This window comes from Trachinotus anak, unplaced genomic scaffold, assembly GCF_046630095.1.
Source record: "Trachinotus anak isolate AG129_WGS33_773 ecotype Australia unplaced genomic scaffold, CSIRO_AGI_Tana_v1 ptg000003l, whole genome shotgun sequence".
NCBI lineage: Eukaryota > Metazoa > Chordata > Actinopteri > Carangiformes > Carangidae > Trachinotus > Trachinotus anak.
The window spans coordinates 13,841,677-13,867,623 of NW_027273854.1; the positions used below are offsets into that span (position 1 = coordinate 13,841,677).

Consider the following 25,947-nt stretch of genomic DNA (forward strand, 5'->3'; position numbering starts at 1 on the left):
TCTTTAGAGGAAAAATTTAGTTTTAATCGTCATTCATCACAATTAATTCATTTCAAAATATGTGATTCATTAGTTAATTTTTTTTATTTGATTGACAGCCCTAGTTTTTTTTCTTACCAACTTGAGGGTGGTGTCTAAATTTCTTTTTATTTTTACATTTTGATATGTAAGCATTTTTCATCTGTGGTGTTTTCCTTCCTGTAAAGATATCTCCACGCCTTGGAAGAGGGCCCCTCTTTTGGATATCTTCCCAAGGATTTCTCCAAAAATGACCTTAACCCTCCTGTTATGTTCCGGGTCAAATAGACCTGTTTTAAAGTTTGAAGATCTAGGAAAAATAGTTAAAAGTATTTTTTCAGTATGAAACTTCTTCTGCTTGCCTTAATTAGTGTAATCAACATATAATATGAAAATAGTTAATCTCACATATTTGCAACCACCCCCTGCATGTTTATATCACATAGATACTGTTTGGGTCAATTTGACTCAGCAGTCAAACTGGAGGTAAAAGGGTGTCAGAAATGTCAGACTATTTTTTTCTTTGCAACTGTGAGACATATTTCATCACACACACACACACACACACACGTGCAGGTGTTATGATATTTGACGAGAACCATTTATGTTCTCACGGGAAAATTCCACCCACATTCAGTGGACACTCAACAGGGGAGGGGCAAAACATATGAAAGATTCTCTGCATGGGAGTCCTACCGACATTACACTCTGTCAGGCAAACCTTTACAAAATGAGCAGCAGAAGCAAAAGGATGACAGTCCAGGAGGCTCTGGAAGTCATCATTGATCATGACAGTGAAATGGGGGAGGATGTGTCTGAGGATGAAGACCATCTTGAGCTAAATTCTGATTCTAATGATTCTGATTTTGAACCAGATGAGGGAATTGCTATTCCTATTCCTCCAAGCAAGACATTCATGTCAAAAAATGGTGAAATACAGTGGTCTTCATCCCCAAATATGTGTCAGGCAAAACTGTCTGCAGAAAACATAATCAAGACAGTGCCAGGGCCCACTAGGATGGCAGTGACTCGTGTGACTGACATCAAGTCAACTTTTGAGCTGGTCATGCCAGATTCAATACAGAAAATCATTCTGGAAATGACTAATCTGGAAGGGAGGCATGTTTTTGGGGAGAATTGGAAGGAGCTAGACAAAACGCATTTAGATGCATATTTGGGGCTCCTCATCCTTGCTGGGGTCTATAAGTCGAAGGATGAATCGACAGCCAGTTTGTGGGATGCAGAGACAGGCAGGGCTATATTTCGAGCCACAATGTCTCTGGAGACTTTTCACATTTTCTCCAGAGTAATCCGATTTGATAATCGAGAGACAAGGTAGCTGGTAGACGGGAGAGAGACAAGCTGGCAGCTATTAGGACTGTGTGGGACAAGTGGGTCAAGCAACTTCCACTACTCTATAACCCAGGCCCTAATATCACAGTGGATGAAAGGCTGGTGGCATTCAGAGGTTGCAGCCCATTTAGGCAATACATGCCTTCCAAACCAGCTAAATATGGAATAAAAATCTGGGCAGCATGTGATGCTAACACCAGCTATGCATTGAACATGCAGGTTTACACTGGAAAGCCAGTTGGAGGAGCCCCAGAGAAGAATCAGGGCACAAGAGTCGTGCTCGACATGGCACAGGGTTATTACAATGTTATGTAAAACTATTGTGTTTCATATGTTGGTCTTTCAAAAGCAATAAAGTGGTGAAACATTTTTTTAAAAGTTTGAACATGCATTTTTTTTTATGAAAAACGAGTGAATTATCCTAATTGAACCATTACCTGTTAGAGGTAAGGAACACCATTGCACTAAATATTGATAGAATAGTTAGTAATGGAGTTAGTAATGAAATATTCACAGTGCTTGTTAGGATTTTTTTGGTTTTGGACATCTTTTGGATAATTAAACATGCACTGGGTCAAATTGACCTGGGAACACCATTGCTGTTCCTGACAAATGAACATAACAGGAAGGTTAAAGGTTGTTCTGGGTTTTTTTTTCTTGCCAACCTGAGGGTGGTGTCAAAATATTCCTTTTTTTCTACCTTTGTATGTGTGAATAATTGTCAACAGTGGCCTTTTTTTCTTGTAAAAGATAATGTCACACCCTGGAAAAGGGCCACTCTTGTGTATGTCTTTCCAAGGTTTTCTTCAAAATGACCTGTAGGGGTTTCTTGCAGTTTTTTTCCTGCCAACTTGAGGGTGGTGTCGGAACATGTTTTTTTCCCCTTTGTTTTATTATTTGAATAATTCTCATTAGTTGCATTGTCTTTCTTGTAAAGACACCTTCACGCCCTGGAATTCTTCCCAAGAATTTCTCCAAAATTACCTGAATGTTTTGTTCTGGAGTTTTATTTGCGATCTTGAGGGTGATGTGGAAAAAAACTTTTATTTCTATGTTTTTATATGTAAACATATACCGTCAGTGACGTTTTCTGTCCTGTGAAGACACCTTCACATCCTGAAAGAGGGTCCCTCGTGTATTTCTTCCCAAGGAAGACATACTAAAGGGTTTTTTTGGGGGGGGTTTTCTTGCCAACTAGAGGGTGGTGTTGCAACATGCTTGCTGCATCATCAGTTGTGTTTTCTTTTTTGTAAATACACCTTCACACCCTGGAAGAGGGCCCCTCTTGTGTAGGCCATTCCCAAGGATTTCTCAAATCTTACCTCAAAAGTTTTCTGGAGTGTTTCCTTTCAATTCAGTTCAGTTCAATTTTATTTGTATAGTGCCAAATCATAATATACATTATCTCAAGGCACTTTACAGGGTAAGGTCAAGACCTTACTTTGTTACAGAGAAAAACCCAACAGTTCCCACAAAGAGCAAGAGCTTGGCGACAGGGGAGAGGAAAAACTCCCTTTTAACAGGAAGAAACCTCCAACAGAACCGGGCTCAGGGTGGGCGGCCGTCTGCCTCAACCGGTTGGGTTTAAAAGGAGAAAAAAAAGGGGGAGTGGGGGGAGGAGAGGGGAGAAAAGAGAGAGAGACCAGGAACAGCTGTATAGGTAATGGTGTTATCAATAATAATGACAGATAACAGTGGTTAATAGTAATGATGAGTAGTGGTGGATCTGGATCCTGTTTACCGCAGCACGTCGCACTTCACACAGCTTGTTCCCTCAAGGGTGGTATCAAACAGATTAGTCACCCTTCCATGCTGTCATGGCTGGTATTGTTTTTTACCTTATCATTTGTTTGCTTTATCATGGTAAAATGTTGTCCTCTCTCCTCCTTTCCCTCTCCTATTAATACACCTTACTACTAACTGTGCTTCTCTCTCTCTCATTGTTTTGTGTTTTCCCCTCTCTGTCTTGTTTCCTCCTGTCACTCTCTACAAATGCCTCTCTGCAAAGTCACTTACGGCACCATGATCATGCTTATCATAATTTTTAGTATTAGTATTAATTCTTTTACATGTCCTATTATTATTATTCTTATTATTAATTATTATTTTTCTCTATATTTATGTGGAACCTGCATTATGCTCTGTTTCTTTTCCTCCTGCTCTCTCTCTCGTTCTCTCCACCTCCCCCCTCTCTCCTTACCCACCTCATTCTCTAGATCTCTATCTTGCGCTTGTCAGCCGCCCACCATGTACCAGGCTCTGGTTTTCTACCTTGCAGTAGGGAGTTTATCCTTGCCAGTGTATCAAAGTGCTTGTCCATAGAGAAATGCTGGGTCTCTGTAATAATATTATGACAATGATCTAGATCTGATCTATAAGAAAGGTGCCCTGAGATAACTTCTTTTATGATTCTCCACTAAAAATAAATAGAATTGACTTAAAGTTTTGGGAGTTTTTTTTTTGTTTTGTTTTTTTGTCTTGTTTTACCAGCCACACCAGTGTGGCTGGTATTGTTTTAACCATGTGAGACTCTTCCTGTGTGTATGTGTGTGTGTGTGTGTATGCTTCTGTAAGTATTTCAGGACCAAGGTCAGTTCCAATCAGCTCTGACTGGAACTAAGACAGTTGCCCATTGAGTTGATGTGCTTCAGGTATGCAGGAGAGAGAACATACTAGACGTGCCTGTGAGTCAAACTGAGCCCTTGTGCAGTGAATATGGTATATTTAATAGGCTTGTTTTCAAGACTGCAACAGTTCTAGGTACCTTTTTCTAAAAGGGCTTGCTTTATATCCTGTATGTTTATAAAGTGTAACTAATTGCTTTTTTTTTTTTTTTAATTTAATAATACCTTTATTGATGCTTTATAGATTAGTAATATAATTATTGGGAACTTTTATTAGGAACTTACTTTGTGTTGTTGTAGCCCGTCAAGGTGAAGTTGGTGTATCCACTTTATAGTTCAGTCCAGTGGTTCCCAACTTAGCGATCAGGTCCCATACCAAGTGTAACATGAAAAATCTGAGTTGTTGTGAGATGATTCATGAAGTAAGCAAGAAGAAAAATAAAAAACAACACAAAGTTGTATTTATGTTCCTGACTTTTCTCCGATCTTTGGTTTTCTCAATATTTAATAATTTTACCTCTTTGAGCCTCAAACAATTATTTAGGCTAAATGAAACTGTCTACGAAGTTTAGAGAGGAAAGGTCTATTTGATGAAACACATAACTCATGGATATCTGAAGGTGACAAGAGACCCCAGCTAGATGCTGCTTTATGCCAGGGATAACGGGCAAAAAGGTTGGGAACCACTGGTTTAATCTTTAACAATATATTTTGATCATAAGAAATGTTAACAACAGCCGTAAACTAAATGCAGTCTTGTAAAAAGTGCAATATTGTCATCTGAAAAGTAGTGACATAGAAGTATAAAGTAGCCTGGTGTTTCGCGCTCCCCTCCTTCTGTTCTTCTCCCTCTCCTCAGGTGCTCCCGATCTGCACTGAGTATGTGGCCCTGCCCACCATTGCCTGAGACTGGAGTAGAAGGAGAGCTCTCTATCTCTCTGACACACAGCCTACAAGCAGCCTTTTGGTTGTCAGTTTAGTTATTGTTTTAGATCAGTTAGGGAGGGTGATTCTGGGTGCTACAGCACACTGCAGGGCTGGCCCAGACTCCCTCTGTTCCTTTTGTTACTTTTGGCCAGCCTCCAGACTCTTTTTTGATCTAGGTTTTAATGTGTTTTCAAATAAACTATGATTTATTTACTTGAACTGCAGGTATGGCATCCTCTGTATATTTTGTGGGACAGTCCTGAGCTAAATTATCTTATTGTGGCCATAAAACCTAGTATAAAATGGAAGTACTTAAGTGAAGTACAAGTACCTTAAAATTGTGCTGTATTTGACTAAGTGTACCTCCAGTTGAAATTCATGTTTTAATGTGAAATATGACATAGTCACGCTTGTCAGGTCCAAAATCACATTTATGCCTTCATATAATTATATGTGGAGTGGGGAGGGGGCTGAATCTCATGTTCCATCTTTTGAAAAATAATGATAATAAAAACAAACAAAAAACAATAATAAGATAAAAAAAACAAACAAAAAAAACAATAATATGGCCACTAATGTGGCCATTAGAAAAGAAACTGGAAATTTATGGCAAAAATCACAAAATGCTGGACATTCAACCTAATCTATTATTGAAAAGCTCAGAGAACACTGAGAAACTTTTTGCCCCAACCCAAATTCAAGTTTTACAAAATCTCATTGTTGTAGCTTTAAATGCAGTCGTTCCATATTCTCTGCTCTAGTTCAGGAACAGCATACATGGAACGCCACAACCAAGTCGCTGGTAATAGTGTGCAGGAACATCTGCGCTGAGTATGGGCTGGAAGTCCAAGAGGTCAGAATGGAAGACACCTCCTAAAGTGGTTGAGAAAGACTAAAACTAAGATCTTGTGGGACTTCCAGATCCAGACTGACAAAATGGTGATGGCAAACCAACCGGACATCTTGTTGGTCGATAAAACAACAGAATAAGGCAGTGGTGATAGATGTAGCAATCCCAAGTGACAGCAACAAGAAGAAAGAACACAGAAAGCTCAAAAAATACAAGGGGCTGAAAGAGGAGCTAGAAAAGACGTGGAGAGTAAATGCAACAGTGGTGCCAGTAGTAATTGGAGCACTGAGGGTTGTGACCCCCAAACTGGGAGAGTGGCACTAGCAGATTCCAGGTACAACATCTGAAGTCTCTGCCCACAACAGTACAGCCCTAAGAACAGCTAAGGTACAACACAGAACCCTCAAATTCCCAGGCTTGAAGTAGAGTACCCGAGCTTGAAGAAGACACATACACACTACCCCAGGGGGGTGAGAGGATATGTATGTATATATATATATATATATATATATATATATATATATATATATATATATATATAAACAGTGTGTATACAAGATATAAAAAAATATAAAATATAAATAAAATAAAACATCATATCTATATCTATATCTATATCAGACACCTCTTTGTCTGCATCTTTTTCAATAAAGTAGAAGGCAGAAACAAGATAAACATTTATTTCGCTAAAAGCCTTCAGAATAAAACAATCAACAACGTGTTCGCCGTTTATTTTTCTTTTTTGTGTGTGTGTTTGTGTGTGTGTGTGTGTGTGTGTGTGTGTGTGTGTGTGTGTGTTAGTATTATCTCACTCTGAATTGTGGCTAACACTTTTTTTTTTTTTTTAATGTGCTGAATTTCTAATTTGATGACGAGGAAAGAATTGAGTTAAGACTGGGGCGCATTCATTTTTCTCACTAAAACGAAACTGCTCTCAGTCCGCAGGGTCAACATGGTATTGTCAAGCTTGTACTTCCGGTTCAGAGGCTGAGAGCGCTGCTCCTGGACTGGTTATAGTTGTACCATGAACGGGCGTTGTTGTTAAGGCGTCTGCCATTTTGATTAGGGGGGCTTTGCGCGCAATAGATGGTGTGAACTGGCCCTTCGGGAGATAGCACTACTTTAATTCAAGGCTACATTTTTTTTTTTTTAGCCAAAATGCTTTCAGCAGCCCAGTTACTCGATGAACTAATGGGTCGAGATAGAAACTTGGCCCCTGACGAGAAGCGATCAAACGTGCGATGGGATGACGAGAGCGTAAGTTAGCATCCAAGCTAATGTTAGCCTAGCTAGTTTTATAAGATAACATACCGTTAGCCAGTTAAGACACCTAAAGCTATAGTATGTAGGATCAGACACTTATTAGATACTCTTATGTAGCACTGAAGGTTTGACCACAACATGCGGATGTGCTGGCGTTTGATGGCTTTTTGAGTGGGGTCTAGACACGCGTGTTGGTACAAGAGTTTGCTAATGCTAATAGTATTTAATCGGTTCTCAGTGGGACTAATTTTATTACGGATCTTGCTCTTTCGCTGGCATCAGGTCTGAAAAACATATAGTTGCATTTGTCTGAGTCCGACTTTGGTTTATGGATCTCATGTTAGCTGGTAACTTAAGACTTAAGCAATATCATTAGTGTTAAATTGACTTTTGTTTGAACGACTCGCAAAGCTCATTTGTTCCAAATTAGCACAGATTACATTTTATCACTTGGGCTGAAGTAACAGTAACGTTAGGGGAAATATTAAAAGAAGAATTTATGTTTGAAACAGTAAGAATGCCGTCTTTCTCAATTAGGTATGTCGATACTACCTGTGTGGGTTCTGCCCGGCTGAGCTATTCACAAACACCCGCTCTGACTTGGGTAAGTGAAAAACTTGTGGATGTATTGGGGTCTTTAATACCTCTCAAGTTGATAGATGCATGTTATATTTGAATATATTAAAACTTTTAAATTTGATTTTCCAGGCCCTTGTGAGAAAATCCATGATGAAAATCTCAGGAAAATGTAAGTACTGATTGTGACTTAAGAAATCTTTTTTGTACGACTAAATATTTCCACTTTATAACACGTTCCTACTGCATTTTGTCCAGGTATGAGAAGAGCTCTCGGTTCATGAAGGAGGGCTATGAGCGAGACTTCCTGCGCTATCTGCAGTCGCTCCTTGCAGAGGTTGAACGGCGGATTCGTAGAGGGCATGCCCGGCTCGCACTTTCCCAGGCTCAGCAAAATGCAGGGGTTTGTGTTTTGGGACATTGCTCTGTAATTTGTTTCATAGCTGCATTTTTTTTTTCCTTTTCTTAGAGCACTCATGTGGTCTCATGTGTCACAGAAATTAGGCTTTGGTTATTCAGTGTCTTCAGAACCCATTTTTATAATCTAAGAGTATGGTGGCAAATGGGTCTGCTAAAAAAAAGTACACAACTTGTGTGGTTGTACCTGAGAGTTTCTTTATTTATTTATTTTTTTTGTCTGCAGGGTCCTGGTCCCTCAGGAAAGAATGAGGAGAAGATTCAGGTTCTAACAGAGAAGATTGAAGACCTGGTTGTACAGGTTTGTAACAAATATGTTAAAATTAGTTGCATAGATTTTTCTATAATTCATTACTCTATATTGGCTTGGTAAGTTGGAAGATACTAGAATAAGAACACATTGGAATTTGAACATCTGTCACATATTACATTTATTAAAGCTGGAATTATCAACATGGAAGAACTCCTTATCTTTAAATAAAATCAACATGAAACTTAGTTCTCACTGACACCTCAGAAAGCTTGTTGTGAGTGTAAGGATATTGCGCTAGGAAAAAATGGCAGATTTAACTTGTCTCTGTTTTGCTTTTGCTCAGATTGAGGAGCTGGGATCAGAGGGCCGAGTGGAGGAGGCCCAGGGAATGATGAAGCTGGTGGAGCAGCTGAAGGAGGAGAGGGAGCTGCTCAGCTCCACCCCCTCGGTGAGTCACCTAACTCAGGCTAATCTGCCTACAGACAATGCTCAGGATAGTAGGCGCTGGTCATGTATTGATATCTGTCAACAAATATTTTATTCTTTTCTAATCTTTTGATTCTATCAGTCCAACTGACATTCATCATGGCTAGCTAAAAGTTGTTCCTCAGCAATAAGCATTCTGATTTACATTAATTGCCCTCAAAGTAAAATCTGTGCAAACTGGACAGGCAGACAGTGTGTTGCTTATTACCCTTGCGTTCTCATGTAATGTTTGTGTCTTTCGTCCAGACCATTGAAAGCTTTGCAGCCCAGGAGAAACAGATGGAGGTCTGTGAGGTGTGCGGGGCCTTCCTCATTGTGGGTGATGCACAGTCCCGAGTGGATGACCACTTGATGGGCAAGCAGCACATGGGCTACGCCAAGATCAAATCCACTGTAGAGGAGCTCAAGGTAACAGGGATCACCTGTCACAAAGAGTACATACATAGATGTTGAGATGCGACATGTATGAGTTATGTATGATAAGTTTTTGGATCTTTCTGACAGCATAACAAGAAATAGAAAAACAAGCCTGTTTGATAATGACAGAATTGTGGCACATTTTCATGGTTCGCATTTAGACTCAAAAAGAGCTGTCAGTTAATATTTATTCAGACAAACAAAGTCTTGAAAATTCAAATACAATATGTCATATGTTGACTACACCTCATACTTTGTACAGTATTGACAGTGTTGTAAGAGAGGATATTACATTATTATGTTTCTCCCTTACTGTTTAGCAAAGTGAATGATCTGCAGTGGGTTTTTCCATCTGGACAATGTTTGATTTGAGTTTTGGTTTAAAATATACTGGTCAACTTAATGATTTACATGAGGCTCTTATTTATTTACTCCCAGGAGAAACTACGTCGCCGCTCAGAAGACCCCCAAGGTGAAAACCCAGCCCTCAGGAGGGACAGAGAAGACCGTGAGCGTGAGAGGGAGGAAAGGGAGAAAAAGCGCAAAGAGGAGGAAGAGAAAGAGAAGGAGCGGGAGAAAGAGCGTGAGAAGGAGAGGGAACGAGAGAGAGAACGGGAGCGTGAGAGGGAGCGAGACAGAGAACGGGACAGAGATAGAGACAGAGACAGGGAAAGGGACAGGGACAGGAGGGCACGACGAAGCCACTCCAACAGTCGCCACTCCAGTCGAGCATCAGACAGGAAAAGGAGCAGATCCCGTGATCGTCGGAGGTCCAGGAGCAGAGACAAGGACAGAGAGAGGGAACGCAAACGCAGCAGGTATAGTTGGCTATCTTGAACTGCATTGGCCACCACATCCTTGGTGGTCTAATAACAATAATGTGTCGCCATCAAAGGACAAAGCACCATTTGGCTTGCTTCTGTCCATTACTGAAGCAAGCCAAATGGTGCTCCAGATTTAAGAGCAACATTTTAAATCCACAACAATGAAATGAGAGTAAACATTACAACTGAACTACAAGTTATGTTTTTATTTTCTACACCTCCTGGACACTTAGCTGGTCTAAACACAGCAAGTAAGACTTGTCATTAAATTGTTGATGCTACTCTTCATTTCAGGCCGGTTAAATTACCTACATCAAGCTTGCTGTTGAAAGTAGCAATTATAAAGATGAATGCTATCAAAATTCCACTTGACTGTCCTAATGGAAACATCTCTCCTGTATTTGACAGTTTAAATACTAGGTCTCCACTAGTGAGCAGCAAGGAAAATAAATTATTCCTTGAGATTTAGTCGTACACTCAAAAGCTACCTGCACACCTCAGTTGTCCAGAAAACATCACGAATACATGGCTAACCATGGAGACAAATATGTGCACCACTTAACTATACATCTCTTTGCGTGACACTTCATGAAAATACATTAAGGGTTTTTTTTTTTGGTTTTTAAATAAAATACATCTTTCCTCCCTGTGTCTGCAGGAGCCGGGACAGAGACAGGGAGAGGAGGCGCAGCCGAGATCGCTCTGACAGAAAGCGTCGCTCCCGCAGTCGTGACAGGAGGAGGTCACGCAGCTCAGAGCGTAAATCTCACCGCCACCGCAGCCGCAGCAAGGACAGGGACAGAGAGAAGGAGAGAGACAGGGACAGAGAACGGTCATCGAAAGACAAAGGTGAGGACTTTGGATTTCTTTTAGATGTCTTTTTTTTTGTGTGTGTGTTCCCGTGTCTTCTTAGAATATGTGCAGATTTGTAATTGTTAACTTCAAATGGCAGATGCAAGCTATTATACCAAAATCCTTACTGTTTTAACTTTCTGATGGCTGTGTATATTTTCCCAGACCGTAAGGCGACAGAGGAGAGGAGCAGCTCTAAGAAAGAGAGGCACACTGACGGTGATGCAGCTGCCATCAAGGCTTCATCAGAAGCGGAACCGATGGAGACAGAGGCAGCCGCCTCTGCCTCCTCCCCTCTGCTCAATGGCCAGCAAGAGCTCTTCCATTCTGAAGGTGACACTCAGTCCAATTAAAACTGATCTGATAGGACCTCAGATCAGGCTCAGGTAAGTGCGTCCTCCTCCTCGCTCCCCTCTGGCTCTCAACCCAACCCACCACCCTCCCACCCCCCCTCCTGCCTCCCCCATCTCCCCTACCCACCCTCCTCACCCTCCCTCTCCCACCCTGTTTACGTTCAGTTCAATGCCTATGATTTTTGTCTTATGTACTATATGCATATATCTTTATCCTGTTTTCAAATAGTGCATCATAAGTATGCACTGAAGATGAAGGACTAGGCCCGATGAATGAGAAGAAGGTAGAAAACATTCACACAAAGCCAAGAGGGAAAGGCCAGTGTAGCCCTGAGCAAACATGCCCGGAGGTACCCCTCGTTTTGTATCGGTTTTTGATCCTTATAGATGTATATTTGTCTTTGTGGACAAAATGGCAGAAAAAAACATTAACCAATCCAATCAAAATTTCCTGCCTGTATTTACCTGTTTTTTTTATTTATTTTGATTTGTTTATTTATTTATTTTTTACTTTGAAGTAGGAAAATGTAATAATTTTTATTATTTATTACACTCCATTTAAGGGGAAAGTTCAGCCACTGTGTGTCTACATGTTTATATATCTATATACATATATCTTGGGGATTCGCTTTCTCAGAAGTAAACACACAGACATACTTTTAGCCTTCGTCAAAGGTGTATGTTTAAAAAAAACAAGCCATTTCTTGTGCCGTAATCATAACTCATATGCCATGGATTTGTTGTCCAGCTTACTGTGCCTGATAATGCCATGCAGTGTGTGTTTGGGGGGTGTTATAGCACCGGGGGCCTAACGTAACTAACTAACTGGAGGGTAGGGTTTATCAAATGAATTGCAGCTGACTTCCATACCTCACACAGCGTTGGTGTTGTGAGCGAGACCACATGAGAAAAGGGCAAATTAAAAATCATGGATACTCTCTGACTGTCAAACTGTGCAGGTACTCACCCCAGGTACTCCTTTCTCTACCCACATCCATTTCTGAATGCTGTTGCCTGTCAGAAAAACAATTCTGTACTTCTCCAAAACATGATCTTGACAGCTTGATTGTGTGTATTTTTTCATGTGTTTCTTTGTTTCTTAATTTGTTAACTTTTGGGAAAAAGAAGTCATATGATAGAAATGTCAGAGACGCATATTATTTTTTTCAAATGCTCAGATGCACAGGCAGCCTGCTTTGATATACCTAATGCCAACAGCTGAAACTGTCACTGATGTGTGTTTTCACGTCATGTATTGTGCAGGAATAAGGTTTTTGATGTCACATTCAGTTGGTTATGATAATGTGTTTGTATCTTTTTAATTAGAAATCACATACAGTAATAAAACACAGCAAGTGCACTTTCACATTGGCAAAAGGAATATCAAACAGTTCTGTCACTAGTTTTAAAATATTTATATGTAAGGTAGTGACCAGACCTTGTGGACTTTGTCCAGATTGCAGACTTTTGAACAATTAAAATCTTTAGAAAATGTCAGGATGTTCTGGCCAAATGCAGTCAAAACTTCTATGTCCATTGTGCTAGTAAAAGGATACTACTTGTGCATCATTAGCAGTGTCTCTTGTGTGTTCTACACTCTCCTCTGTTGCTAAATTGAGGGATGTATTTGACTGGTAGTCAGTATGTAGGTGATATTGTTGCTCCAGTAGCAGCAGCAGTTGTTACAAACCCATGTTGTGGGACCTTTGCTAACATTACATTTTTTGAACATTTTTTGCTCAACAGGGGAAGCTGGGATATCTGGTGGAGGAAGAAGTGGAAGAGAGAACCCATCCTTACCCTGAACCTGACACTTCGCTGCTTAAAAACAAGGTGAACCACAAATGTGTAGTGGCTTATTTTTAAAAAACATGAACATACATGTGAAAATGAGGAGAGAGGAAAAAAATACATCAATTTCCATGTTCCATTACCTGTCTATCATTTGGCTAGAAGAGGGTAGTTGTGGTTCATCTGATGTATTTCTTGGTCTAGATGTCAGCCAGACATCACTTTAAATACCAAACTTAGAGGAGAAGTTCAGTATGGGGTTTTGTTTTCTTATTTTGAAAATCTTTACACATCCTCCTTGTTTCTTGGCATTCAGTGAAAATGAAATAAAAACAGTGCTTGTGGTTTGTTTTGGTTTGTCAGGTCCCACTTCACTTCCTGACCTCCTTTGTTTTTTAACAAAGTCAGTTGAAAAGCGTATGTACAATGTTAGACCCATGATAGGGTGTGTCTCTTTTCTCCTCTACTTAGAGCTCACATTGACTGCTCTTGTCCCCTTACTGTAAAATATATTGATTTAATTTTGATCAAAAGATTTTGAGAATTTTCTTGTTTAATTTTGCTCTGCTTTTAATGTCCATGTTGTCTTGATGAATAAAAAGAAAAAACTTGTTAATGTTGCTTGTGGTTTTTTTGTTTGTTTTTTTTGCCACCAACAGGACTGTCTACAAGAACGCATCTTTTGTATGTCATTTTAAAGCAATATCAGATTAGTGCAGTGGATGGTGGACTGGCAATCACTAAGAAAGTGAGGCTTCTAACCCTTATATCTGCAAGGTGGTGAGGTGTCCTTGCGCAAGTACCCAAATGAAGTACCATACACTTAAGGGATTTGCTGTTTTTTATTGGGGTTTTTTCATCATTGATTTATGCCACCCAGTTTTTAGATAAGTATTTAATGAAAAACAATTCTAGTATCAAGAGGAAACTTTATACTAAAAAGAGCCAACTCTATACCATCTTGCTGAACAAGCAACAGTTTCTGTTGTTGCTTGGCAAAAGCACAGGCTTGTAGATCTATGGTTATCACAACATAACCAGAGATTATCCTGCAGCTAGCCTCTTATTCATCACCCCCTATTACTGCCAACCTAGCAAGCAGACATGAAGACAAGGTGAACTCTCCTTGCTGAAGGCCACCTAATTTGGAGGACAAAAGGTAATTGACTTGTTTCATCAATCAGCCAGAGCAGAAGCTTCTTGCTCATTTATGCTTGACACTGTGACTTGAATAAGCTGTTTTACTGAAAAAGTCAAAGGAGATCACTGAATTACACTTAAACTTAAAAACATTTCTATTTCCCATTAATTGATTACTTGATAACTTTGCACATATACTTTGATGTCAAATGTCAACAATTATGTCACAGGAGAAACAATCTGCGTTATTAGCACGCACTACCTTTCAGGTTTTTCATGGCCACCGGTTTTTATTTAGCCAATATGATTTCTAAAACTTTGTCAATCTTAGTGCCACACTAATTACAAAACGTGCTACTGGACTGGACTTATTCTACATTGCATGTAGTTCTTAATCTCACAAATAAGTTGTTTCTCCATACGCTATGTGCACCTAACACTGTCCACGTACCAGGCCTGATAATTTTGCCTTGGTATTGACCTTTCCAAACGAATGCCTTTAGAGAAAGGTGCAGGTGTTTGTTAGTTTGCCATTTGATAAAATTAATAGCTACTGGTCATTGTACAACCTGGGTTTCCACACCCTGCAGAGGGTTCACCACAGACGATCTGAAGTCAAGGCATAATAATAATAAATAGAGCAATAGAAACCTTTTCCTTAACTGTTGTCATTATCCTGCTTGATGGTGGTTAAGAGTGTAATAAAGGTTAGTGTGTAAGATTGTCACTATGCATGATTTGTTCACATTTTCCTCTGCTGAAAAGGCTTGAAATGAAAACTGTCTGTGTCTGGCCTTTTGGAACACTTTTGTTTTGCTCCATTATTTCCTCTGTCAGTCAGGAAATAGCAGGTCTGCATAGTCTCAACAGAGTTCAATCAGTGTTTGGAAAAATAAATATCTCTGTGTGTTTGTGTACCGCACAAGCAAATTATCCATCAATTACACATAACCATGCTTGATTGTGTTGGTGGACTGGCCCAGCTGTGACCTCTGCTCCTGTGTGTTTCTCTCTTGTGACTGCTCAGTCTCGCTCTGAGTCATGAGTCTCAGCTTCCTGGCCCTGGATTCGCTTGCCGTGAAAATAAGGCGTCCTCTACTCCCTCTTTGTCCCAGAACACCATAGCAGCAGGTGGGCTTCATATGGTCTGTTAACTTCTGGGACTGAAGCTGAATCATGGAAAAATGACCCATGGAGGGAGGTCCGGGTTTGAGAACCACGCACAGTTGGGAAGACAGATTGGCACTTGGCTGTGGCAGATATGCTTGTTTAGGAGCTGGATATGTGGTGCAGGATGAAATGCTGAACTGAATTTTGTTTACCACTCTATATCATATTTGAGGACTGTACTTTTATAATATTAAAACCTGCTTTAGGTATTAATAGACTACATAAATGTTATTTTGCATTACTGAACAGCAGGAGGCAGTATGTATCCATTTTTGACCAAAACACCAAACCCCCATAGTGTGCGCACAAGGGTGCAGATGCAGTATTTCTTGAGACACTGAGCCTATCATTGAATGTTCATTCACCCTCAGGAGCACTGAACACACCCTGAGAATATTAACTCACTTTAAACAGTGTCACACTCAGGCAACATTAACATCCCATTCTCGCTGCAGCACACAATCTGTACATGTCATTAGGAAAGCAGTATTTCCCCAGGGTGAGAGTTGCAGCTAGTGGAAAAACAGAAGGAAGAAACAACAGGAAGATAGTGAGCTGAAAAGACAGGGAGAATGTAAAAGTGATAGAGCAGGAAACAAGGGGTGAGAAGGAGGGAGCCAGCCTGATGTGACACTAAATAACCAGGGCGAAAAAGGATAATGGAGATAGATTGTCCTCTCCTTTCTCTACTTTTACTCCCTTTCACATAGACACAGTCAATCTCAAGAGAAGCACAAGGGGGGAAGCAGCATGTAGATTATGCAGTGGAGAAGGCAATTCATCAGTGCTGTCGGCATGCTGTCTGATTAATGATCGAAACTCCAACACACACTCACAGCTTATGTCAGCTGTCAGTCATGTTCTGATGGGGGGAAATATAATTTCCCCTAAAGGTGAAATTTGTGCTGAGCTAGTGCCTATTGCATTCTCCTTGCACATCTGTGGATCTGATATTTGGAGTAATTTTCTTAATGTTATCACTGGCAGTGTAGTGAAACTGCAGCATTGTGTTATTCATGTTGTTGCAAATCCAAGTGCCACAAATTTTTTTTATCTTAATTCAGTCTCAGGTGCTGGAAGTACTAATCAACCCCATGAGCAACCCCATGTATACTTTGATGTCTAGCTCTCCCACTACCACCATTTATATGCAATAAGCTACTGTATCTTTCCCTTTATATCCAATGGTGGCAGTATTGCTTCACTGGCTTGTGTGGCTGGACATGAATGTCTCATTGCTAATAATTAATTCTGGTAGCTAATATATTCCACTTCAGTGTCTTCAGTGTTTGTGTAAGGATGGCGGATTTACTTTCACAGAAGAAAATCATGTCAGTCATGTTAGTCACACCTGTCTAAATCTAAGGTATAGTAGAGCCAAATTAACATGGAGGTAAACCATCTACATACATAAACACACACATTCTATCTCTCTTTAGATAACACACAATTCTTATGACTGCATACATCCCCATAATCTCAAATTTTCTTGCTACATGACCACACAGGGTGCTATTTTTACTGTGCAAGAGTACTGAGAAGCGCGGAGTGGCAGGTCTTGGGAGCACCAACTGTGTGAGCGTCTCCGAGTGCACATGCTATTTTGGTTCTAGTAGGGGCAGCAGGGTAAAGTGCAAAAGCGCTGTCTGAGGTGAAATAAAAATCAAAGGATGTGGTGATGAATAAACTGAGTCTTAACCAGTCACATCACAGGTCTCATCACTGTGAAACAGGCGTGCCAATCACACTGACGCATGATGAGAACAGCCCAACAAATGGAAAGAGGCTTCTCCAAAAAAAAAACATGTTGTGTGGAGGGATGGTGCAGAGCAGCACAAACTGAACAAACAGCAGCTCACATCTGCAGCCAGAGGCAGATGGTGTGGATTTTTATTGAACTTGTGCAATGATGATTGAAATAAGTAATTAAAAATCCTGATGAAACCTTTCATGTGACCACATTGATTAAACGCTAATTCAGTTTTATTTCGACTGTATCTCACATCATGCCATAAAATGTGACAAAACAGCATTTGCACTGTGATGCATTTCAAGAAGAAAACATGAAAAGCTAAATTTGCTAAAAGTGGGAAAGAAGGCCATGATACACAAGATTAACAAGACACTGCAATCCGATATCTCCCATTTAAACAACAGAATACCAAATCATAATGGCCCAGTCTGATGTGTGGAGTTCCTGTGTAGCAGTCATTTACATGTGACTTAAAATTAAACAAAGCTGACAGCCGCGTGTAAAGGCACTGAGCTCTGACACAGCACTTATCAAAGGCTGCAGATTTATCAACATGTGTCCTGCTGTCTTCATGTGCTGCAGGGATTTCATAAATTGAAGGAAAAGCTGTGGACAACAGATACTGGAAGAATCACTCATATTGATTTATGGAGAAATGCAGCAGGCGTTCCTGTTTTAAACACAATAAATGTAGAGTAAGAGCCAGAATAAAGGTAGGACTATAAAAGGTGAATTTCAAAATTCACTCTTTTGAAATTAACTTGTCTTTATGCTGTCATAAAAATAGGGCCCTAAGTGTCACATCCAATATTAGCCAATCATTTTTGTTCTTCCACTGTGTACCATATGTGGAGTTTTGACTGTGATCCCCTGGTTTCATTTCAATTAGTATTTGATTAAGTTGTGCATATGGCGGTCTTTATACAGTACGTCTGTGTCCATCTGTTTCATTCATCTGACAGGCCAAAATTACAAACTGGACAGTTTGTCTTCAACGTTGCTTGGCATGGTGAAGGATAGGCAAAGCACAATGAGGAAAAACTGCAGCATTTACTAGTGATCAATGCCCCCCCCCCCAGTATAATGCTGTCCAGTACACCACCACCACTAACTATGCCTCAAAAACTACCAAGTTGAGTCCCCTCACCTTTAGCACAGTCTCCACTAAAGTTGAGCAGTATCCGCTTCACAAAGGTAAGATTTATTGCAGGACGCATTGCATTACCCAGGAACTTCTATTTTTCTGCTCTTGTGTATTTTTAGAGTGTCTGGGTTCAGGTCACCATTTGCAGTTTCACCTGCACATTGGAGGCTACAATCAAAATTTCCAGTAGCAGTAATGGAAGGAGAATGGCTCATGCTTCAGTGTTTGCACTCCACTCCTGTCTCTCTCCTTCCCTCAGCAGATGGCTCCACCCCAGGAATGGGCTCCAAATCGAGGAGTAACAGCCCAGCAGCTTTCTTTCCGTCTTTTGCTCTGACTATCTCTTCCTTCATATTCTGTTTTTCCTTTCCCTCTTTATTTCCCGCAGTGTTTGCAGTTCTGGCCCTAGATGAGCCACCCGGAGCCAGGAACCGGGGTGGCAGCCAGTGAGAGTTTTCAGTCCTCCCACCTGAGCATCAAAGCCCTTTTGTGAGCGTTGGAGTGAGGACAAGCCTGTCCTCTGTGCTGTCTCCCTCTCTGAAAGCTCAAGAAGGAGTAGTTGGACAGAGAGAATGACGAGGATAAAAGAAAAAAAATGGAGGTAGAATGCAGAATGACTTGCATTATTTTGTAGTAGGTGAATTACAGGAAACATAGATAGAGAGACTGGAGTTTCTAAAGTGTTTGGGGAAAATAATGAGAGAAGAGAAATCACTGTGTTTCTCTCACATACAGCCATTAAGGAATATTTTGATAAACAGTTGGATCTGATACAGTATGTGGATAAAATCTATTTCAACTCAGCTCCATAAAGAACATACTCAATGACATGATGATACCAAATCACCTCCTGGTGTAAACCTGTCTCCATGGCAACGGCTGAAGCTGACCTCTCCTAATTTGTACCACAAAAACCAACCATTGTGCCACACGTGTGGAAATATGCACCTGGTAAAATGAAAATAATTCCCCACGCACAGACACACACACAGAGCTAACAGACCTGCCTCTGTGTCTCCCCACGCAGCCAGCAAGGGAGAGAAACCTGGAGGAGAGCTGGAGCAAAGCAAATGACAATTCCCACCAAAGTCTGGCTGACTAATGTTCAACTTTGAAAAGAGCATCATTATAGACCGTCGTTTTCATCATCCTTTTCTTTTATGTAAAGCCAAAGATAACAAAGTTGACCAAACAAATGTGTGCTTCATTTGAGCTGCATGGGGTGACATTTTTTTGTGTGTGTGTGTTGAGCTCCAGCATCATCAGGGGATCATTAACATCCCCTATATTTAGTTATTGATCTCAGACAGTGGCACCCAAAGGCTTCTCATTACAGGCTGAATCCATGATGCTCTTTTTTAAATCTTTGTCAAGTCACGAATGATCGTTGTTCTCAGAGTTTATTGGTAGAGACCCACTCGTTGTTTGTTGATTGCCATCAGATCGATTCATTCATTGCCCATAAGTACAGAAGCATTACTGATCTCACTCTTATGTGTTAAAGACCAAAAGATGCTTTATTGATTAGTACATTATTATTAATGCTTTTACCATTCAAGGGATAGTTATAGGATATTTTATTTACATGTCTATATATTTCACTTAAAACACATCGCACAACTCTTCTCCAGTACCCCAGGCTGTTCACCAAATGAGGACTTGATACCATTTTTGCTGAGTCTACTGCATTATAATTGTTATTAAATACTAGAATGCTTTTAGAACATTTAATTAATGGATGGATGTGTGAATGTCAACTGCAGACTGACTTTGAAATTCATTCAGGTTATTCATAAGAGATAGAAGGGCTTTCAGCACACTGTTTTGAAAGGAAGAGGTTAAAAGAATATACAATTTGTTGCCATCTATTGAAAGCCTTTTAAGACAAGGATGATAATGTTGTTTAATATATTCTATCAGTGGCAATGTATCGGTCACATGACTGATCAGTTGATTGTATGTCCTGCATGAATGATGGTGAACGGGAGAATTGTGTTTTCATCTTTGATTCAATAATAATGAAAAAAAAAAATACAGTGAAAATATGTCAAGCTTTAACATGTTATGCAATAAAACTCTAGACAAATCTTTTTAATTTCATTATTCAAGCTCAAGATTTGTCCATAATTGCGTTTTTGCCGGAGTGTTGGTCAAACACATACACAGCATGTAGTACACTGTCCAGTGTGCTTCTCTATCATCTCTCCAAGAAAATGCTGATGATGCAATCTTGTCTTCTCCCTCACCCTCCCCTTCCCTTTCACCGCACATGTTTCCATCCCATGAATAATGTATCTGATTAATTAGGCTCATCATTACAGTATATGGTCAACTGGAAATTCCCCTCTGTTCTAGTTCAAACATAAAATGGACCTTTTTGTTTTCCTTCTTCCCCTCTCTCCTGCCATCATTGTCGGCTGTGTGTTATGGATGAGAGGGAGGGCCCTGGGTATTTGTTGTACCCCTCGGGATGTTGCATGGCATTGCGCAGGGAAATACAATGAAATAACAAGATAACAAGATAAAAGCCTCGTGTTGGACTTCAAAGCGGAACGGCTGGTTGAATAGAAGCAGAGTGAAACACAGTCTGCGCCTTGGTGATTTCAAAGAGCAAGTCTGCATTCATGGGGCTTGAACAGGATACGCAAACACCGGATGTTGCATATAATCACACACGTGTACACGTGATAGTGTGAATATAAACTGTGGAATCCAAAAGTCTGGTACCTCACTGTAAATGTTATTCTGAACCTTAGAATTCACCTTGAATCACCTTCAAACGTACGCACGTAGAATACTTAAATTACAGCAACCCACCTCTTATTGCTCCTGTCCTTTATACATTAATATGGCACCATGGCTTATCCTCACTGGAACGATCAAGTTAAGCTATATTAATCCAAGCCTCGTATAACTGCACAGCATTTCCCTCTTTCTTTCTTAACGCTATACAATGTGGCAGGCATGTTTAGCGCCAAGTAACCTGAAGGTGTAAATCTCCCACAAACTTGTAATTTCTGGAGGCCCGCAGGTCCCCCAGCCCAGGATGCCATCTGTGCAATAAATTTGCCTAGCAGCTATTGATCCATGCTGTTCTCACAAAGGTGGGCTGTCCTGGCACCTTGGAGACAATAAACGCACACATGAATGCTCATACTCTCCAGTGACAGCAGGGAGGGGATGTTCAGGTATATAACTGCACAGATGCCACAAGCAAAGCTTACTTTTTCTCTCTCTGTCAAATACTGTATACACGCACACACTCACTCACACATTTTACAAGCTTTAATGCGCTGCTCTTACACTCTGAAGCCATGGGAGGGTGTTGGGAGGTGGCCTCCGCATTGTGAATCCTTTGGCCTTTCATCGATCCAGGGCTTCAATAGCTCTCTATTGATCGTCCCTCTTTCCTTGTACAGAGATCAGTCATGTACCTGTCTATGGATGCTCTGCAGCCAGCTGCACTGTCTTTTATGCTTGCCCAGCAGTTAGATTATACAGACGAGTCAGTGATAGGCAAGGTTTATAAAGCTATAGGCTTTTATGCTTATAGACAATGTGGTTCAAAATGATAGCTTTTGAAGTGCCTGAAGATTTAAGTATCCTTAAACACAAGCTTTCATATCAGTGAGACAGTGTATGTGCATGTGTGCCTGGGTGTGTCGTCATCCTCGCCACTGATCAGCTGCAAACAGTGTCAGATGGCATTGCTCTGATATACAGTACTTGTGCGCACTCGTGTATCTCAGTGTATGTGTTTTAGCCTGTGTTTATGTGTGTGTGTGTGTGGTTTCACTCTTTTTCCCATAATCATCTCGTGTGCGTGTGCAGTGAGTAATGAAGCACTGGCTGTCTGGTGGATGCTGGGTAATCATGCAAATCAGCACCACATTCATTTACAGCGAGGATATTACAGGCGATGCCGGACACTGAGCAAGGCCGACCTCCTCCTGACTGATTTACTCTGCCCTCATCCACACTATTCCTGCGAATGACACCACAGCACTCATGTAAAGGATGACAGAGACGGAGAGAGAGACACAAAGAAGGGCAGGGAAGCGGGGAGGAGAGGCTGAAGAAATTAGATGCAAAAATAAATCTCTGAAAGAAGCAGAGGGTAAAATTAGCAGCAGGGGGGTGGGCAGAATTTGCAATAAAGTAGTAGATTGTTGTGCAATTTTGTGTGTTCAATGAGTGCACAGTAAGCTCTGTGTTTTCAGATTAATTTGTAAATTACTGGTCTGTTTGTCTTGAGTATAGCATACAATGCTCAAATGCATCAGCTCTGCCGTCATGTGGCATCAACATGGTGACAGACAAGAAGGAAATCCTTATGTAAGTAGCAAGAAAAAACAAGACAGTGGTTTCACACATGTAAACAGCAAAATTACATATATTGAGTATTATCAAGGTGCACACAGTACGTGTGCTGGAGTATATGCACCCATGTGGGTGTTGGTGTATGTGAGTTGCAAGTCTGTTGTGTCCAAGTGTGTGGTTGTGTGCATTTTTGGGGATGAAGTCAATGAATACTGACATTTGCACTGATGTGCACTGAAGTGGAAAATACAGTGCGGGCTGACAAACACCTGACTCTCACCTCAAAACAAGGAGCAGGTCCACTCTATAGCTCTACACACAGGCATACACATACACAGACACACACACACCGACATTACATTTTTGCTTACGCTGGGTTTGAGTTAAAGCTCTGTAGCTCTCCCAGCTCAAATGTTGGCATTTGGTGCCACTTTGGGAACTAGAACAAAATCTAATGTCAATATGTTTAATATCACTCAGACATCAACATAAGCCCATTCTAAACCTGATGGGACAAATATGCTAATCACAGGGCTTAGCAAGGCGATGAGTCGTGGTATGATGTTATGATAAATCCTCCCTGCTGATTGACATGACATGACTCATTCATTTCTATGGTGAATGTACTTAGAATGGGTCTCTCTTTCTGTAAAAGGAAAACAGCTGGAGAGAAAGTGGTGTGGATTCATGCCTAATCCGGGTGTAACGCTGACTGAGAGGGCCACAGTGCAGCCTGTAAAAATGGCAGAACAGATGAGGTTTTATGCTGCACCTACAGTACAATATATCCCACCCCGCCTTTTATTACAACACAGAGCCTTGTGAAGATAATGAGATCACACGCCCCAGGTGAGCAGTGCTCTGCTGGATGGTCTGTCTGGGTTTAGAAAGTAGGAGATGTTTATTAGGTGGTTGGTTCCTGTCAAAAATCAAAGTGTCACACTTTATTCCAAACACAATGCAGGGTCAGACAAACGATATTAAGATAGCCACATGTGCAGGTTTGCAGTTTATTCTGGTGTACTGGTATTGCATATTTAAAATGTCTAATGTAGTGTTAAATGTTTCCACGCATGACTGTCAGGAGAGGCAACCAAAGAAACATAAATAATGGTGCACATGTGCAAACACACACCCAAATTATTACTGAAACTACTATCATATGCTACTAAAATTTTTCATGATACTTCAAATAACATATGGATGCAAAGCGCTCCTTGGTAATGTTACTTGCTGCTATTCCAGCCTTAGTTTGATACACAAACACATGCACACTAAACCTCCTATCATAGTCACCTGAGCTTACAGAGTGGCAAACTGCAAATGGATTTTTACTTTACTGTCTTTTAGGTGACCATATGTGCAGGAGAGAGAACATCTGCTACAAAATAAGGGGGATGCACAGGGCAGAGCACACTACACTTTTCCAGCTCTTGTAAAACTGACAAACCAAGGAAATTAGCCTACGGTGTCACTTGAGACCATGCATCTGATAAAATACCAGTCCAAAAACAATCTTTCACCCAATGTTCTATGCCCACATACGAATGAGCCCATTTAGACATTCAAATTGGATTTTATTTTAAGTGAAATGAATTTAAATGGAAGTAAATTGTCTTTTTATGGCAGGAGCAAATTTGTGATTGTCTTACTTATTTTCTTTGCAGAAGCCATATTTGTTTTTATCATAGGTTAAATCCATCAAGATCAAATAACAGCAACAGATAAACAATTTGAAAGAAGTAATTACTTGTTGTCACAGTGTTTTTCAGATCATTTTTACCAAGCACGTCCTTTCATTTCCTCTATCAAAGTTTTCTTTGAATTGCTCCTGGTCATTATGCTATGCAGTATTTTGTCAAAATTGCATTTATTGTTTATTTAGTAAATACTCTTGACTTGACTCTTTTAATGTGACCTCTACACCTTTCTTATGTAGATAAGATCGATTAAATTAATTCTGATACTTTGTAGATACTTAATAATACAGAGATACATGGTCATGGCTGACTTCAGATTCTGCAGCTGTCACTTAAAAGAGACAAAAAACTCTGTTGGGAAAAGGACCGACAAAACCTACTAAAATCTAAATATATTTTCCATAAATACCAGCTATAAATTACTTCAAATATCTGTGACAGATTTGACAAGAAAATCCTAAGTCAAAGTTCACTTAATAGCATTTTCCTGAGCTTTTAACCATCTAATGGAGTTTTCTCAGTTTGCTCATTTGGCTCATTTTTATTGTCAAACTATTTCCAAAGTCTGCAGTTAACCTTCATGTATCCTCTTTTGCATCCACAGGTGGAACTGAACAGGTAAGCAGCACTGTAGGTACAAATAAGCAAAATCAGTGGAGAGCTGTAAAAACAAAGTCATTTAAGTTTAGGTGAACAGAAGAAATCCTGTACTCAGTGAACCCTGGTCCTGGTGTTTGAATGCCAGCTCCTTATTGACCTATTCTAATCTTTGTCCAGCAAACCAAATATAACCGCCTGTCCTTTGACGTCCCTGTGATCACACTGGGGTCTGTTTGGTGATCCGTACAGAGCCAAGAACGCAAATGTGAGACTGAGGTAAGATCTTTTTTTTTTTTTTTTTTTTTTTTAATCTTCATCTGTAAATCTGAGTGCAGGACTTGACCTTACTCCTTTGGTTTCTTCAGCATCTCTAGTACACTCCTAATGTTGTTAGGCTAACCACTTCTAATTAATTAGTTGAACTTATACCTCAAGCTGTATATGTATATGTACTATGATGTTCTAAAAATGATACATGATTAAACAGGAAAGCTAACAATGTGGCCATTAATGGAAAAGACGTGAAAAAAGAAACTCATGTTAAAATCTCTATCATTATGCTTCCTGCCTCTATACCAGTCATTTTATAAATTTATCTCATAGAAGCATCCCTGCATCAGCGCTTTCCTATTTTCTCTCTGCCTATTAGTGTCTGTCCTTGCCTCGTGTCTCCTCCCAACACATGAGCATCAAAGCCACAGACATCAAAAGTGTAACACAGCCACTCATTTGAATGAACTTAGCACTTCATTCATGCTAGCAATGCTAAATAACACAAGCATGCATTACTACATTTGATTTAAGTGTGTCATCAGACTTTGACCTAGAGTAGATTAACTCCTAAAAGTTGTCAGGACTACATTTTGTGCAATCCTCAAACATGTATACATTCAGACACACACACTATATCAAAGTCTTGCTTGACAGACAGACCTTGACAAAAGGGGCCCCAGTCAAAGACAATTCATTACCATCCCAGAGGCAGATGTTCATTCGCCTGTATTGGAAAACAGTAACATCAGAGAGAATGGGTGGTGTAAAGAATGTAATGTGCATTTAAGTATGAGTATGAGTCCTTCAGTAGTATCCCTGTAGAATTAAATCCTTGTAATTTTA

At 40.2% G+C, this 25,947-nt stretch overlaps 1 protein-coding gene across 2 annotated transcripts; it reads left to right on the forward strand.

The window, feature by feature from the left end:
- The first annotated feature begins 6,792 nt into the window (after positions 1-6,792).
- Positions 6,793-13,624, forward strand: luc7l3 (LUC7-like 3 pre-mRNA splicing factor). Of its 2 annotated transcripts, none has more exons than XM_071473937.1 (11): positions 6,793-7,029; positions 7,573-7,639; positions 7,744-7,783; positions 7,870-8,014; positions 8,255-8,329; positions 8,625-8,729; positions 9,014-9,175; positions 9,623-10,002; positions 10,667-10,857; positions 11,026-11,193; positions 12,960-13,257. In XM_071473937.1, exons 1-11 carry the CDS (start codon positions 6,931-6,933, stop codon positions 13,016-13,018), a joined length of 1,491 nt encoding a protein of 496 aa, XP_071330038.1. In that variant the 5' UTR covers positions 6,793-6,930; the 3' UTR covers positions 13,019-13,257. The 2 variants fall into 2 exon arrangements, with proteins under 2 accessions (XP_071330038.1, XP_071330039.1); XM_071473938.1 differs by having other exon boundaries at positions 6,794-7,029; positions 11,026-11,246; positions 12,960-13,624.
- Positions 13,625-25,947: the final 12,323 nt, after the last annotated feature.